Source organism: Chiroxiphia lanceolata, chromosome 5 (genome assembly GCF_009829145.1).
Source record: "Chiroxiphia lanceolata isolate bChiLan1 chromosome 5, bChiLan1.pri, whole genome shotgun sequence".
Taxonomy (NCBI): domain Eukaryota; kingdom Metazoa; phylum Chordata; class Aves; order Passeriformes; family Pipridae; genus Chiroxiphia; species Chiroxiphia lanceolata.
In genome coordinates, this window is record NC_045641.1 from 25405855 (window position 1) to 25419959 (window position 14105).

General features: G+C 39.2%; 1 protein-coding gene across 2 annotated transcripts in view; it reads right to left on the reverse strand.

Annotated features, from left to right (window-relative positions):
* Window positions 1–10192: 10192 nt before the first annotated feature.
* TES (testin LIM domain protein) overlaps window positions 10193–14105 on the reverse strand; it is a 29128-nt gene continuing 25215 nt past the window's right edge. For both annotated transcript variants that reach the window (XM_032689318.1, XM_032689319.1), the window contains exons 5-7: window positions 13657–13872; window positions 12990–13148; window positions 10193–11632 (exon numbers count right to left, since the gene is read on the reverse strand). In XM_032689318.1, coding sequence (XP_032545209.1) covers window positions 11441–11632; window positions 12990–13148; window positions 13657–13872 — 567 coding nt within the window. In that variant the 3' untranslated portion in view covers window positions 10193–11440. The remainder of the gene's footprint in view (window positions 11633–12989; window positions 13149–13656; window positions 13873–14105) is intronic.

The window sequence follows — 14105 nt, forward strand, 5'->3', positions numbered from 1 at the left end:
ATTCTGAGAAAAGTCTTGTCTAAGACAGTGGCCTAAATCTTCACTCTCCCACCCATGGTGGGTTGTGAAATATCTGCTTAAGCTGGCAAATGTTGACTGGTCAGTGTGCTGGAGATGTGCTCCAGCAAAATAGAAATTTAATGAGGGATGGACCAATTTCTACACTTACACATTCATTCATGGCTAGGCTTCGCGAACAAAGATTTGGGAAAAAATGGAAGGCGTAGGGAGATAATGCGGTCAGAATGACTGTAAGCAGATTTTCAAGTTTAGGAACAATAGAGTTTTGATCATGAAGCCAACTCCTGAGAGATGCTTTTCGGTTCTGGGCTTACCTGACCAAAAGAGTGTGTAACTGGCACCATGTTCTCTAAGGCTGCCTTCCTTGTGGAGGTGAACTTCACTGAGAGCAGCAATGTCGATGTTGAGACGTGACAGTTCATGGGCAATTAGGGCAGAACAACATTCAGGACGCCTGCTATCCACTGAATTGAGCATGGTTCTGATGTTCCAGCATGCTAGAGTTAATTTGGGTGCACCTTTGGAGGCAGGTGTATATGCCTTTGTCTTTTGATCTTTGTGTGACGGCATTTGTAGAAGATGGCCATTTTGACCCTCGCCTGGCTTTGCAAACGTGGGTAAGGCCTTCAAGCCTGCGCAGTGGATTTTTTTAGGTGAGACACAGTATGCGTGGAACTGAACCCATCCTTTAATCCTAAAGTTCATCTACCAGGGCTGAGTGAGCTTGGACAGTGGCAGCGAGGTCCTCAGGACGTAGGTTTAATTACAGTGACCTTCTCTTAGATGGATGGCCTTACAGGGCTAAGCGAGCTCCATCTGCCCGAGTTTAGAGTTGTCCTTCTCCTCTGTGTGCTCTGAGACTCCCCTTCTCATCTCCCACGAGGGCACAGTGCATGCAGCTGGCCAGCCTCACTTCTGTACCTCTCTAGTTTTCTTATAAGGGTCTATTAGCAATTATTCACTATTAGCAATAGAAGAGGTGATGGCACTGCCTTGGTGGAAAAGAACTGTGCTTGAACAAAACTTATATCTTCATATTTCTTGTCCATTTTATGTGAAGTGGAGAATCCTCTGAAAATAATTTGTTAGATTAGATGACTCAGATCTACTGTTGCTTCATTTGTGGATGTCAGCCTATCTACGAAATAAAGTGAAGGATAAGGGCCAGCTAATTGGGTGGGACTTTGACATTCCTCAGAGGCTTCTAATTCCTGTCCCGTTTCAGGAGTCCCTAGAGACCACTCCCAAAGAGCTCTGTCTTCCTATTACCTCTGCTAATGGGTCTGAGACCTGTATACCACTATGAATGATGAATGCTGGCAGGTTCCTTTGAGGTGGGAGTCTAAAATTCCATATCCTATCCCCTTCCCACAGAGTTCTGTCAGTAGGAACCTGTTCTTAGCAATTTGAAAGATGCAACTTTTTCCTGCACTAATGAGAATAATAGTAATAGTGTTGCTATAGCAAACAATACTTAGAATCAGGCAAGCTTAATGAGACCATTTGGGATTATTTAGGATTAAAGGATGTTAAAATTTGATTTTATTTGATTTTTTATTTCTTTAAAATGTTGTCTTCTGGCAAGTAAATAAATAGCTGCAGTTAACTCAGTATACGAGTTCAATTGACTGAACTAAGCAGCAGAAGTTACCCACAGTAACAGCATGAGGGTATTTCTGAAATACAAGACACTCCACCTTGAGCCAAGATTCAGAGTAGAGGAGCTGAGTGGCAGCATACAATGGCCTCAAGGCCCATGTGTAATGGCCAGGTATTGCTGGCCAAGAAAACTTCTATACTGAGTTCAGTGAAACTGCAATGCTGAAAACATAGGCAGTCACCCGGAGTAAACATTTATCACCTTTCATCTTCAAATTGTTTTAAAGTTATTAATTGGCTCCAGAAGATCCCAAAGACAATTTCCTGCCATCCTCATTTAAAAAATGAGAGGACAGAATTAGAAAAGGTACTGGCTTTCTATGAGCGGTTAGCAATGAAAAGAAGAAAAATCAGCCTCAAAATGAAGAGGAGTGCTGGTCCTGCATGAACACTACTGATTTTGAAACTATTATTGGAAGTCAGGGTGGTATTGTTATCTTTCCCCAGAAGTGCATTACTGTAATTCTAATGAAACTAATTAATTAATGAACTGGTTAACTAACCTAAGCATGGTTGAAATTAAGACTTTCCTATCCTCTATAGAGTTTACACTTTATATTACAAAATTGCTTTTGTACATAATCAAAGCTGGCAAAAATGTTACTGAATTTGATCCTACAATTTTCTTTTTCCCTCTACATTTTCCACTATAACTAGTTCCTAGTAAAAAAAGTTGTATTTCCTCCAAATCACCTACCATATACCAAATAATGCACCTTTTCTTGCTATGTAGAAACAAATCCTCAGCTTAGGGTATCACATTTGGGTCAGGTTTGGATGCAGCACAGAGCCATCCTTCTCTGGAACAGTGTGTGCTTTCCAAGTCTGTTCAGATGCACGTTGTACAACTGTGCCCGAAGGCAAGTGGCAGTGGTTTACATTAGGATCAGAACTGGGCTTGGGACAGTAAGTTCAAGAAGCACTAGAATAATGTTTCTTTCTTTAGCCATCTCCAGGCCCTACCCAGTTTCTCAAAATTGCTGGACTATTTACAAATGTTTAAGAGAACCTCTGTGTTATTAGAAGAATGTTTACACTGACATGCATTTCAGATGCAGGCAGAGCTATACAACCAAGGCCCACCCCAAAGCCAAGAGCTGTGCTGTATTATCAAAATATGTACTGGTTCTACTCTCCATTACCATACAAGGCAGCTCTGCATTCCTCCTAGTAACCTTTTATTGCCTCCTAAGTTTTCCAGATCACTACGAGATTTCTTAAACTTCATGGAACAATTACAGGCTTGATAAATATAAAGCCCAGATTCTGCCTGGCAGTTTCATATGGGAATGTCAAAATGAAGATAAAATTATTTCAGAAAAGACTATTAAGACCATTTGTATAAACTGCACTGCGAACTAAAGCTCAAAATATCACTGTGACGTTGCTATTACACTCATCTCACATAGGATGTTAGCTGAGGAACAAACTTACCAAGGAATTTAGACAATGTCCAATTGCATTCAGCAGAAGACTGGAATTAGACATCAGATGTTTCTGCTTTGCAGTCAGTCTGCAGTACCCTAAACTATGCTTTTAGACAGGAAGAAAGTATTACATAAAAAGGATTCTAAACAACTTATATTGATACTCTCCATGCATTATGATTAAATTAGAGGGGGCTAAGAGTCTGTTTGTTTGGTACTATTAAGAAATTTGTAGACAAATATTCATTTTAGAGATAATTTCCCCAACATATTAAAAAAAATAAAAAAAAAAAAGCAATGAAATAGATGAAATTCCACAAAAGCAGCTGAAAAGCTTCTGAATGCCCATCATACAGAGAGTTTTAAAGCAAAAAAAGTACATTGAATTCATGGAATGAGAGAGATGCTGTTTGTATTCTGCCCACAATGTTCTGGCTTCCTATTCTGGAAGGTCATTAAAATGTTTTCTAAGAACTGACGAACTGTTTACTGATTTTGTTCTTACTGATTATTCCTGATTTCTCTCCTAAATACACTACCAAATTTATTCAATAAAAATGCCTCCCAGCTTGTTTCAGCTGGAAATTTAAGCTATGATGTTGGCTTTTTTCCATTTTTTTTTTTTTATGAATGTGTCCATCTGAGACAAGACAAGCCTAGATAGCTTCCATTGAGTCAAATTTCTACACAATCTAACAAAATTATGCCAGTACCTAAAACTTAGCTGTCAGAATCTGTAACTTTTGGGTCCAGAATTTGAAATGTGGTAAAGATTAGTGCCAAAATACCAACATGCTGAACAGTCACCCCACCAAAACACACCAGTAGGAAATGCTCCAAATGCTGAACATGGATTTTTCTGCCTGTTCTGAAGTTTACTAGTGTCATAGAAATGGGTGCAGACCACACTGAAATGCTAGTCAAGGTACTTTTGGAAAGATTCTTCAGAGTGAGTCATGTGTGAATGTGTTTTCCGTGTAGGCGGTCTGTGTGTGTGAGAGAGACAGAGCAGTCTCTTCTCCTGGAACCACAGCCAAACTTGGCAGAGGGATGAAGATCTAATATTAAGTTCCTAAAAGGTCCGAAAAACTTGCAAAACAAGTTTTGTCTATTAATGCTGAACCTCTGCTGAGCCTCAGCCTCTAAAAGGCAAGAGAAATTTCACATGGGCAAATGAGATCTAATGAATTCTCTAACCATGGGAAATGCTTTAGTCAGAGTTTATGGATTAAGCAGCAGAAAAATCTCAGACTGCAGTTTTTGCCTGTATGGAGTCTCTGCTGCCGAGCAAATCTAGATGATGATAGAAGCCATAAATACATTTTTGAATATAGTTTCCCACTTAGATTCTCTGAAGTCTGTAATGGATAAACTGCTGCAGCTTAATAGAATACAATTAGATTGTCAATTAATCATAAAATCTCTGGGAGCTAAGCTGCTTTGGCTCAAGTCCCAGGATCCAGCTGCATCTCTGTACTGGGGGCTTTAGACTTAAGTAAAGAAGACACTATGGAGCAATGATCTCAGGTAGAGGGAGAAAGGGCACCTGGTGGGTACCTTTTCAGTGATGTGTGGCAGTGAAAACCAGAGCAGGCTATGGGGTACAAAGAACTAAATTACATCTGGTGTTGGAATAAGCAGGTTGGTGATAACTACTTGGCTGGACAAGACTCTGAGTAACTTGATGTACCCACAAATTTTATCCTGCTTTCAGCAGAGGATCAAACTAGATGACCCCTAGAGGTCTCTTCAGTTTAAATCTTTCTGTGATGCTATGAGCCCTCAAATACTGATTTCATAGTTAAAAGATGGATAATTGATTTTGCTTTTGTGTTGCTTAACTGTTACCAGGGCATGAACATCTGGCCTGAATCTATCCCTGCATTTCATTTCTGATTTGATTTCTCAGAATCAGAAGTGAAATTCTTCCAAATCAGATCTGCTTATTAGGAAGTGTCACAAAGTTAACCTCAGACAGCAGACTTCAGCATAGTGCATAAGACCATTATCACACAAAAAATATTTTGCTTTTTCTATTTAAGTGAGGCACATCTATTAATCACCATACAAGTGTAACTGATGACATTTTAGATATATCATAAGCGTACAGAGTTAGGAGCATGGATTACTGCTGAATCACAGAATTGATAAGGTTGGAAGGGACCACAGCAAGTTATCTGGTCCAACCTCCCTGCTCAAGCAGGGCCATTGTAGAGCACATGGCACAGGACTGCATCCAGGTGGTTCTTGAGTAGCTCCAGCAAGGGAGACTCCACAACCTCTCTGGGCAATCTATTCCAGTGCGTGGTCACCTGTACTGTAAAGAAATTCTTCCTCATATTCAGGTGGAACTTCCTGTGCATCAGTTTCTGTCTGTTGTCTCCAGTCCCATTGTTGGCACCACCCAAAAGAGCCTGGCTTTATCCTATTGTCACCCTTCCTTCAGACAGACAATTGTGAGGTCCCTTCTCAGTCATCTCTTCTTGAGGCTGAATAGTCCCAGCTCACTCAGCCTTTCCTTGAAAGAGAAATGCTCCAGTCTCCTAATTATGTTTGTTGCCCTCCACTGGACCCACTCCAGGAGCTCCACATCTGTTGTATCAAGGAGCCCAGAACTGGACACAGAACTCCTGATATGGTCTCACAAGGGCTGAAGAACTTTTCCTCACTATCTGTCCCCTGGACTTCCTCTTCTCCTTATCTCACAACCTTGGTTATTGCAGCCTGTTTCCTACCTCATGTTCTGATTTCTAACCACAGCAACCAACCTTTTCTTTTTTAGAGTAATTGAACTCTATGTTTTCTACCTTTTATAGTAAGTCAAAATTATTGGACTGGATTATTGCACTTTTCCCCCCCTCTATTTTCTTGCTCTACTCATGTTCATTCTAAAATACTTTTCTTGTGCCTCCTCCTCCTATCCAAATTCCTGATCACGCTGTTTTCCACTTCTGCACTGTGACCTGAACTTATGGCCCTGTCCTCAGCTTGCTCCTTTCCTAAAGCCTTCAGAACATCTCTTTCAGTCCAAAACTTATTTTCCTGCTGTTTCTCCAGGCCCTGTCCTGTGAAGCAGCCCATGTGCTGAGTGCAGCACAGACGGCATCTGCTGGGGAACCGAGGAACATCATGTGACTGCTTCCAATAGTACAATTACTACCAACATAAAAAACCAAGTCTCATCCAGGGCAACCAATAAATACTCTCGATGCTTTACTGTCACACTAATTTATTTTTAACAAACGAAAAGTTAACAAATATATGAAGCTTGACTAGTTTCTCATAAACAGGATGCAAAGTTTTTTTACAACAATGCTGGGCTTAATTTGTAGCAGAAACATCCTCTCATTTGGTTCTTTTTTCACTTGTTCATGGGGAAGGCAATGGGGCAAACTGATCAGTTACATTTTGTTGTGATTGTTCATAGCAAACACCTAACTCTGCTGCTCTGGTGGTGGCACAGTCAATCAGGTACTCCCTGGGTGCTCACCAGAGGTAAAACCTACCTGGGTCAGTTTTTGTGAGTTAGGCAGTGAACACATCTGAGTGAACAGCGAACACATCTACAATCTGAGCCTAGCCTGGCTCATACGGTTTTGGACTGTTATTCCCTAAAGCTCCTTTACCCACCATTTTGTTAATAAAGACATGGAAAAAATGAACATGTTATTTTCAGTACTTGATGATATATAGATGATATGCTCTCTAACACCTACTTCTAGTAGTGCACTCACCTTTATTAAGTACTATGCTTTGGCCTTATGCTTAATTAACAAACTCAGTTTAGTTATTTACTGAAGGATTGAGTAAAGGCACAGTCAGAAGGCCCTGGGCTATAGACCTTTTAGAGCCTTAGCACTTTGAAGCAACAGAGTAGTAGATGCAATACATGAACATGGGTGATCAGTTACAACCTTTTTAAGTGTAGAGAGGCTCCAACTTTATACCATTAGCAAGCAGCAACTTGCAAGACAAAAATCACCAAATCTACTTCTGTGTGATCCTACTCGCTGCTGACTGCTAATGGCACAGGAATACAATTTTAATGGTGCATTTCAGCCAACATTAAAAATCATTAGTTGCATATGTGTAGCTACAGTCTACATACAACATATGGCATGAAGGGTGCTTACCTGGAGTTGACGCCACAGCTTGATGGCTGTGACATTTTCCCTGAAGGTGTGAGGCAGAATTTAGAGCTGAAACGCTTGAGGAGAGCCCTGAATCCAGACTTCCCACTTCAGGAAGCCAATACTTCACTCATCCAGAGACACAAAAGAGGGTGAATAAACTCCCTGTGTTTCACACCAAAAACTATACTGAAAATAACATTTATGCTCAGTGGAGCTTGGAGCATATTTGGGGAGCAGTTGGACTGGGTTCCTGACCGTTGTAGAATAAAACAGGGCATTCCACAATCCTGACACATGAAGAACTGTGGAGACCTAGCAAAATATTTTCTATTGGCCTCTCACACCCTTTTTCACCTCACAAAAGGATTCCTACATATTGACATGAATATGTAATCTTCCCTGACAGTGTTTTCCTTGGGCTGGGAAAGGAGACCACACTGGCTCACAGGTCTGCTCTTGTAGAGGTGATTTTTAAGATAGCTTTCCACTGAGATGCCACAAGGTATGGGACGCTACTTCGGTAGCATAGCATGGCCAAGAGCTGAGGACACCCTGCACAAATTATGAATTTCTGCCTTTGAACTGCTTCATACTCATATAAGCTCCCTTGCGCCTGTCCTCTTAGTACAGTCATTATGTCCCTGTTCCCTTAGAGAGCTTGCTGCTTGTTGAAATGTTGACCCTTTCCTGGACTGCCAACCTCCTCTTTGCCACCCATTTCTAACTCTAATATTCCAAACCCATGCTAAATTTGGCAGAGGCTGTTGAGTAAAATGGTAACATTCTACCACTCCCACCTCACCAGTTCTTCTGGGAACAGATGGTCTAGATTGTCCAAGCGCCTCAAGTGTGCTAATGGCCATTACTTCAAAGCCAGATAATTTTGCTTGATACCATTAACTGTGTTCTATAAAACTCAAAACCTAGGATTCTGCAAGCAAAGGATAAGTTGCTCAGCTCATTGCTCTTAAGCATGTATTTTAAGAGACACAAACCTCAGACTTCCAGAGGTATAAAACATATATATAAATGCTGCTTAAACTATGTTTTTCTTTTATTTCTATCATATGTATAACCTGGGATGCAATCCAAAACTCAGTAAGTGTTACAGGTTATGACCACCATATACAAATATCTGTTACTAATTCAAAGATGCATTGATTTAGTTTTGTTTTTTTTTTCCAAGTTTTTGCAAAGCTTTTACCAGTCTAATTTTTTCAGACCCACAGGATAACTATTCTTTAAATAAAGACATTTTGTTGTTAAAATGAATTCTTATAAGATTTTCTTACCAACAAAATTCTACTCTTAAGCAAATAACTTCAATGTTCATAGAGTTCAAAATTTCATCTGCAAAGTATATATTTTTATTACTGAACTATGTAAAAGCTTCCAGCTTCTATTCTTAGCTCACTAAGATAAATAGATCCAAAGGGACCTCTAATGAAATAGCCAAAAAATACAAGAGAAACAAACTCAACACTTAACTGCCGTTTTTTTTATTATGACAGTGACAGAATGAAATCTCCTTAATGCTTGTTTTCAAGCTCCAGTATGTTGACAGATCTTTCAGCTAACACAAAAAGTGTTATCTGCAGGAACATAAATTCCTTCCAAGCTCATTATAAAAACAGTTTTGCACTCCTAATCATCTCCTGATCTATTGTGTAGTCACACAGCAGTATCTTTGTCTCCTCTCCATATCACCTGCACATTACACTTGACCTTCCTATTACATGATCCTTTCCAATTACTGCATGAACAGAAATTAAACTTTGGCTACCCCACAGCAGAAACACCTACATGCATCAGGTTCCAGGGACGAGAGCCAGAAGGGATCAAGCAAGCATGATTCTCAAGGAGAGAGCCAGATAAAGCCAGCAAGCCAAGATGCTTCAGGAGGGGCATGGAAAAAGTCAGTCCCAGAAGCTGATGGACTATTGAGATGTTTGGTTTGACATAATTCGTTAGCAATTCTATCTTGATGGAATGAGTGAGCCCTGAGATAGCTCCTGCTCACGCTTTTAAATGAAGGTTGCACAATAATAATGTTTAATAAAGAAAACAAGATTTAAATTGAAAAGACTGCCATCAGTGCAAGCAATCACGTTAAGGAGAAAGCTGTTACATGAGGTGGCGAGGGAAGGGTGGGGAAAGGTGCACAACAGCTTTTTGGAGTTCTTTATAAAGGTCACCTTCATCTTCAAGAATAGATGTTAGTGAGTGGGTGAGGACAGATGTACTCAAGACACATAAACCCCAGTCACTATTAATCCATCCTTATATATAATAATTAAATAAGACCTTATCTAACCCCCGAAATAGCATTCTAACAGCATATCCTGTACAGGTTAAGGTACACAACCTGCTACAGGTTAAGTAGCACTTAAATGGAAAAATCTTCTCTTACTGAGACTTCCTGGTTTTCCTTGGTTTAAAACTGCAAAAACTGGCAAGAATACAGCCCTGTTGGTATAAGCTGAAATACATATACTTTTTTTGTACACTCCGAGGAACCCTGAGAAAAGCTGTACAGGCTTCCAGAACATGGACACAAAACTTGATTCTTAACTTAGGCAACATATTAAGTATGTATCTCACACCACTTTCTCATTTTTGCAGTACCCAAAGGATCACAATGCACTTTACTTTCTCAGTACACTAACTCACCTGTGTGAATTAAAAATTTCCCATACAATGTCTTAAAATAGTTTATGTGAACAAAGAATAAATTAACACTGAGTTCTGAGTTGTGTATTTGTTGGAACAAGACCGCTGTTTTGCACCTATAAGCACATCAACAATGTTACACAAGACAGTAAGCACTGTACAGTAACACAGGCCTTAAGTTATTTGAAAATAACATCCAAATCAAAGAAAAGAATGGAAACATTTCCCCTCCTCTTTGCTTCTCCTCAAGGGGATTCAACAAGAACAGAATTAGGAGACAACTTAAGTGAACAACACTAATTTTATTTGTAAATGTTACAATACAGCCACCGTAAAACTTAAAAAGAGCTGAACATAAGACTTGCACGGCTTTTTTTAAAAATTAGTTATTTTATTATGTTTTTAGGCCAAAGACTCCCCATTCAGTGTTTGGCACAAAGATTACTAAAACGCTTCACTGTAGATCTGTAATTCTTAAGAAAAAGAAATAGCCCACATTTGGTTTATCTAGTAAGCAAAGGTAATACACAGCTGTGAATTTTTTCACTCAAATACTGAAGTCTTTTGGGAAAGGCTTCTTTGTGCTTTGGTTACGAACTTAAAAATCAAAAGGCTAAGCAGGATCCTTTTGCAGAAATACATTCTTGGAAATGCATACAGGATTGTGTGCCACATCCCTCTGATAGAAGGCACAATTTAGGAAAAGAACATTCATGAAATAAAACAGAAGCCAGTTCAGAAAGGCTGAGTGACACACTACTCCTGGTGGATTTTTTTTTTTAAATCTAGGCAAGACCTGCTCTTATTTTCTAACACCAACACTCTCCCCCCAGTCCATAACCTAACTTCAGTATTCATAAAATTAAAACTTTTCCAAGCACGAACAGTTGTAAGAGAGAAATATGAGCCAACAGAGTTTTCTACTGGTGGAGTTGCTTTCAAAACTAGATGTAAGAGTAGTCACTACCCCTCAAGAACCCATGTGTCAAAAACAAGCAAATTTTTTTTTAAGTGTCATTCTCCCTGCATACTTGAGGTCAGGTGAACAAAGCTGTACGTGCCAATAAAACTGATCATTTTGTCTAAAGTGCTTGATGAAAGCAGGGAAACTATAAAAATGATAAATTAGTGAAACCAGAGGTGTAAGAGTTACATTTATCATACAAACCAAGATAAACTGGAGCATTTTCACATCATCTTATTCCATTAGACAAGATGCAGCAAAAAGATCCTTCACAGTGAAGAGTTCCTTTAAAGTGTATGTAGTTCCTAATGCATTTTTTCTTATATTTCTGGGATGTGAAGTAATTTGAAATAAGACTCAGGAACAGTATACCAAGAAAGAAAGTATTATTATAGCTGAGAAATGAAGATTACATAGGAAATTTTAGTCATTTAAAAAAAAAAAAATCTTTGGGAATTGCTACTTAATACTTTCAATAACTTCAAATGCCCTGATACTATATATTTTACAGTAGAAATGCAAGAGCCTTTGGAACACAGCAATGCTTGGTTGGTTCTGTGCATGTCTTATGACATCATCTTTTTCTTACATTCCACTGAGCAAAAAACCATCCCTTCCACAGGTATGAACTTCTGGTCAATTAGACACTTGCTGCAACAGGAACACAGGAAGCATTCCTGAGTAGCATGCCAGTTGAAGTTGTTGTATGTCACACGCTGAACTTCTGGATCTATAGCATTATGACAGCCTTGGCAGATCTGCTTAGAAATAAAACAACACTTAAATGAAGCATACACATGCTCTCTTCAAGTCCAATAAAGGCAGGAATTCTTATATGTTTTTGGAAAAGAGAGGTGTTGAAAGAAGCCTTTTAAATAAATCTCCAGCTTTTGGTTTTTTTCCTTATTTTTAAAGTAGCATTCTGATTAGAACTCAGTTGAGGACATAAAATAATAAAATGGACATAAGAAATTATTTGCTGTTGGGACTAAACTTAAATAGTTAGGATGGTTAGGATTTCCCAATATCCAAATATTCATAAAAACCTGTTATGTCAGACAGCTTAGATCTTTATATATTAACCTACACATCTGAAGAGATAAGTTACAAATCTTCCTATGCATTGACAGCTGTACAGCAATGCCCAATAATTAAATGTTATTAGAAAGTCTTGGATGTTATTCATCTTAAAATCTGGTTGGTCACAAATTATCACTCAGATCAAGGAAGTTAATGTTTTAAGAAGAAAAAAAAAGAAGCCTCTCCAAAAGACAATTCCTCATACCTACCTCAGGTGATTATTAACTGCCAGCTAGAGATAACAGTTCTTCTCTCCATTCACTATATAAACAGTCTAATGCACATTAGGTCAAACTCTCAACTAGCACCTAGTTAACTGATACAATACAAATGGACCTTCATCTCAGATTAGTTTCCATCATAATCATGAATCAAGAACCACCATTTTGTTCCCAACTTCTGGCTTTATCCTGTCATTCACTCTCCTTTATATCTCATGTTGTCAGAAATACAAAGAAACAAAGTACCTAGATTAAAGTTGCCACTACAGGCTTTTATCAGATCAGCTGAAGTTGACTACCACCAGTCTCAATAAACTACAGTTGACAAGAATGAAACATTTAGCAGCATCACTTATCTTTACCTACCTTGCCCCTTCTGTTACCAAGTCCTGCTTCACCACTGGCTAAGATCAAGGTATTTTTCCATCAACCTTCTTCCCTTGGCAGTGGCTTTTATTTAAGTTTATAAGTTGACACTGTGTCTCACCTAAAAAATCCACTGCGCAGGCTCGAAGGGTAAAAAGACCCTTCCCAAATCTTCGTTCGCGAAGACTGGCCATACTATTATAAGTTGACAAAATACTTGCCTGATTTTAAGTTGTGTTTTTTGTTTGGTTGGTTTTGGTTTTTTGGGGTTTTTGTTTGTTTTTTTTTTTAAACAAGGGGTTTTGAGAAAGATCACTGACTCAAGCCTAAACATACATTCAACTTATATTCTTCAGATATTCCCATACTGGGAAAAAGTAAGAATTTCAAGCTCCATAGACATATGTTCCCTTCCTTCTCAGCACTAAGATGTCAGTAAGGACCTTACCTCAGCGTGGTTCTTCATGTAGCAGGATTTGCAGACTGGCTTGTCATTCACCACTACATAGATCTCCCCAGCCAAAACACAGTCACAATCAAAACAGCAGAAGTGTTTCAGATGCCAGCTTTGACCTTCCGCCTGAGTATATTCATTGCTGAATATTAGCTATGAGGAAGATATAAACAGATACATTCATTTGAACAGGATCTCTTTTACTATATCTAGCCTCAGGATGTTTTGTAATTTTCAAGGAACTCCCGGTGGTTCCAGCATTGTTTGTTTCCCAAAAGCCTCCATGCCGTTCACTAAGAGCCCGCAGCTGCCAGCGGGTCCAGGCGGACTGTTTCCTGTGTGCTGCCCAGAGTCGGTTCGCCCCCTAGTGCCCCTCATGAGCAAAGAACTGCACAATAGGACTTGCTGGAAGCATTTCCCCTCACATTTCCACATCCTATGTCCCTGTAGACCGTGCAAAATCCCCACCGAATCCAAAGCAAACTATGGATCTTCCTAAATGTCCAGTATCCGTATCAGTTTCGGTTGTTTGCAACTACTATCAGCTAAGGCTAGTGAAGGCATATCCTCTCCCTGCACTGAAATGTTTTACTAAAAACATTAATCACTTCCCAGGGGAACAAACTTGTGCCCTACAAGAAAAGACTAGAATATTTCCTACCTCATCACATCCAGCACAGCGGGGTTTCTCACTATCACAATAATGTCTTCCACAGTACAGGTTACCATTCTTCCAGAAATAGATCATGTCTACTAGAAGTTCACTGCAGGTGCAACAGACAAAACAAGCTGGGTGCCACAATTTGTCATATCCAGCACGTTCTGCATAGACAGCTGGGTCACCTTCTTTCATGTTCAGTTTGCAGTGATAGCAGGACTGGAAAGAGGTTATTACCAAGTTAATTACGTCTTTGAGATGTACATTTATAGAAATTACATATTATCAATATATTTAATAAACTCCACCTTCCCAGACTGAAATTAAAGTATTAGTTTACTCCCATGATCAGACAGTAGTGGTACAGGATGCCATATTTCAGGTTTAACTAAGCAATTCAAGATGATGCACATTCTACTGGCATGGCATTAGAGCTGCTTAAAAGGATATTG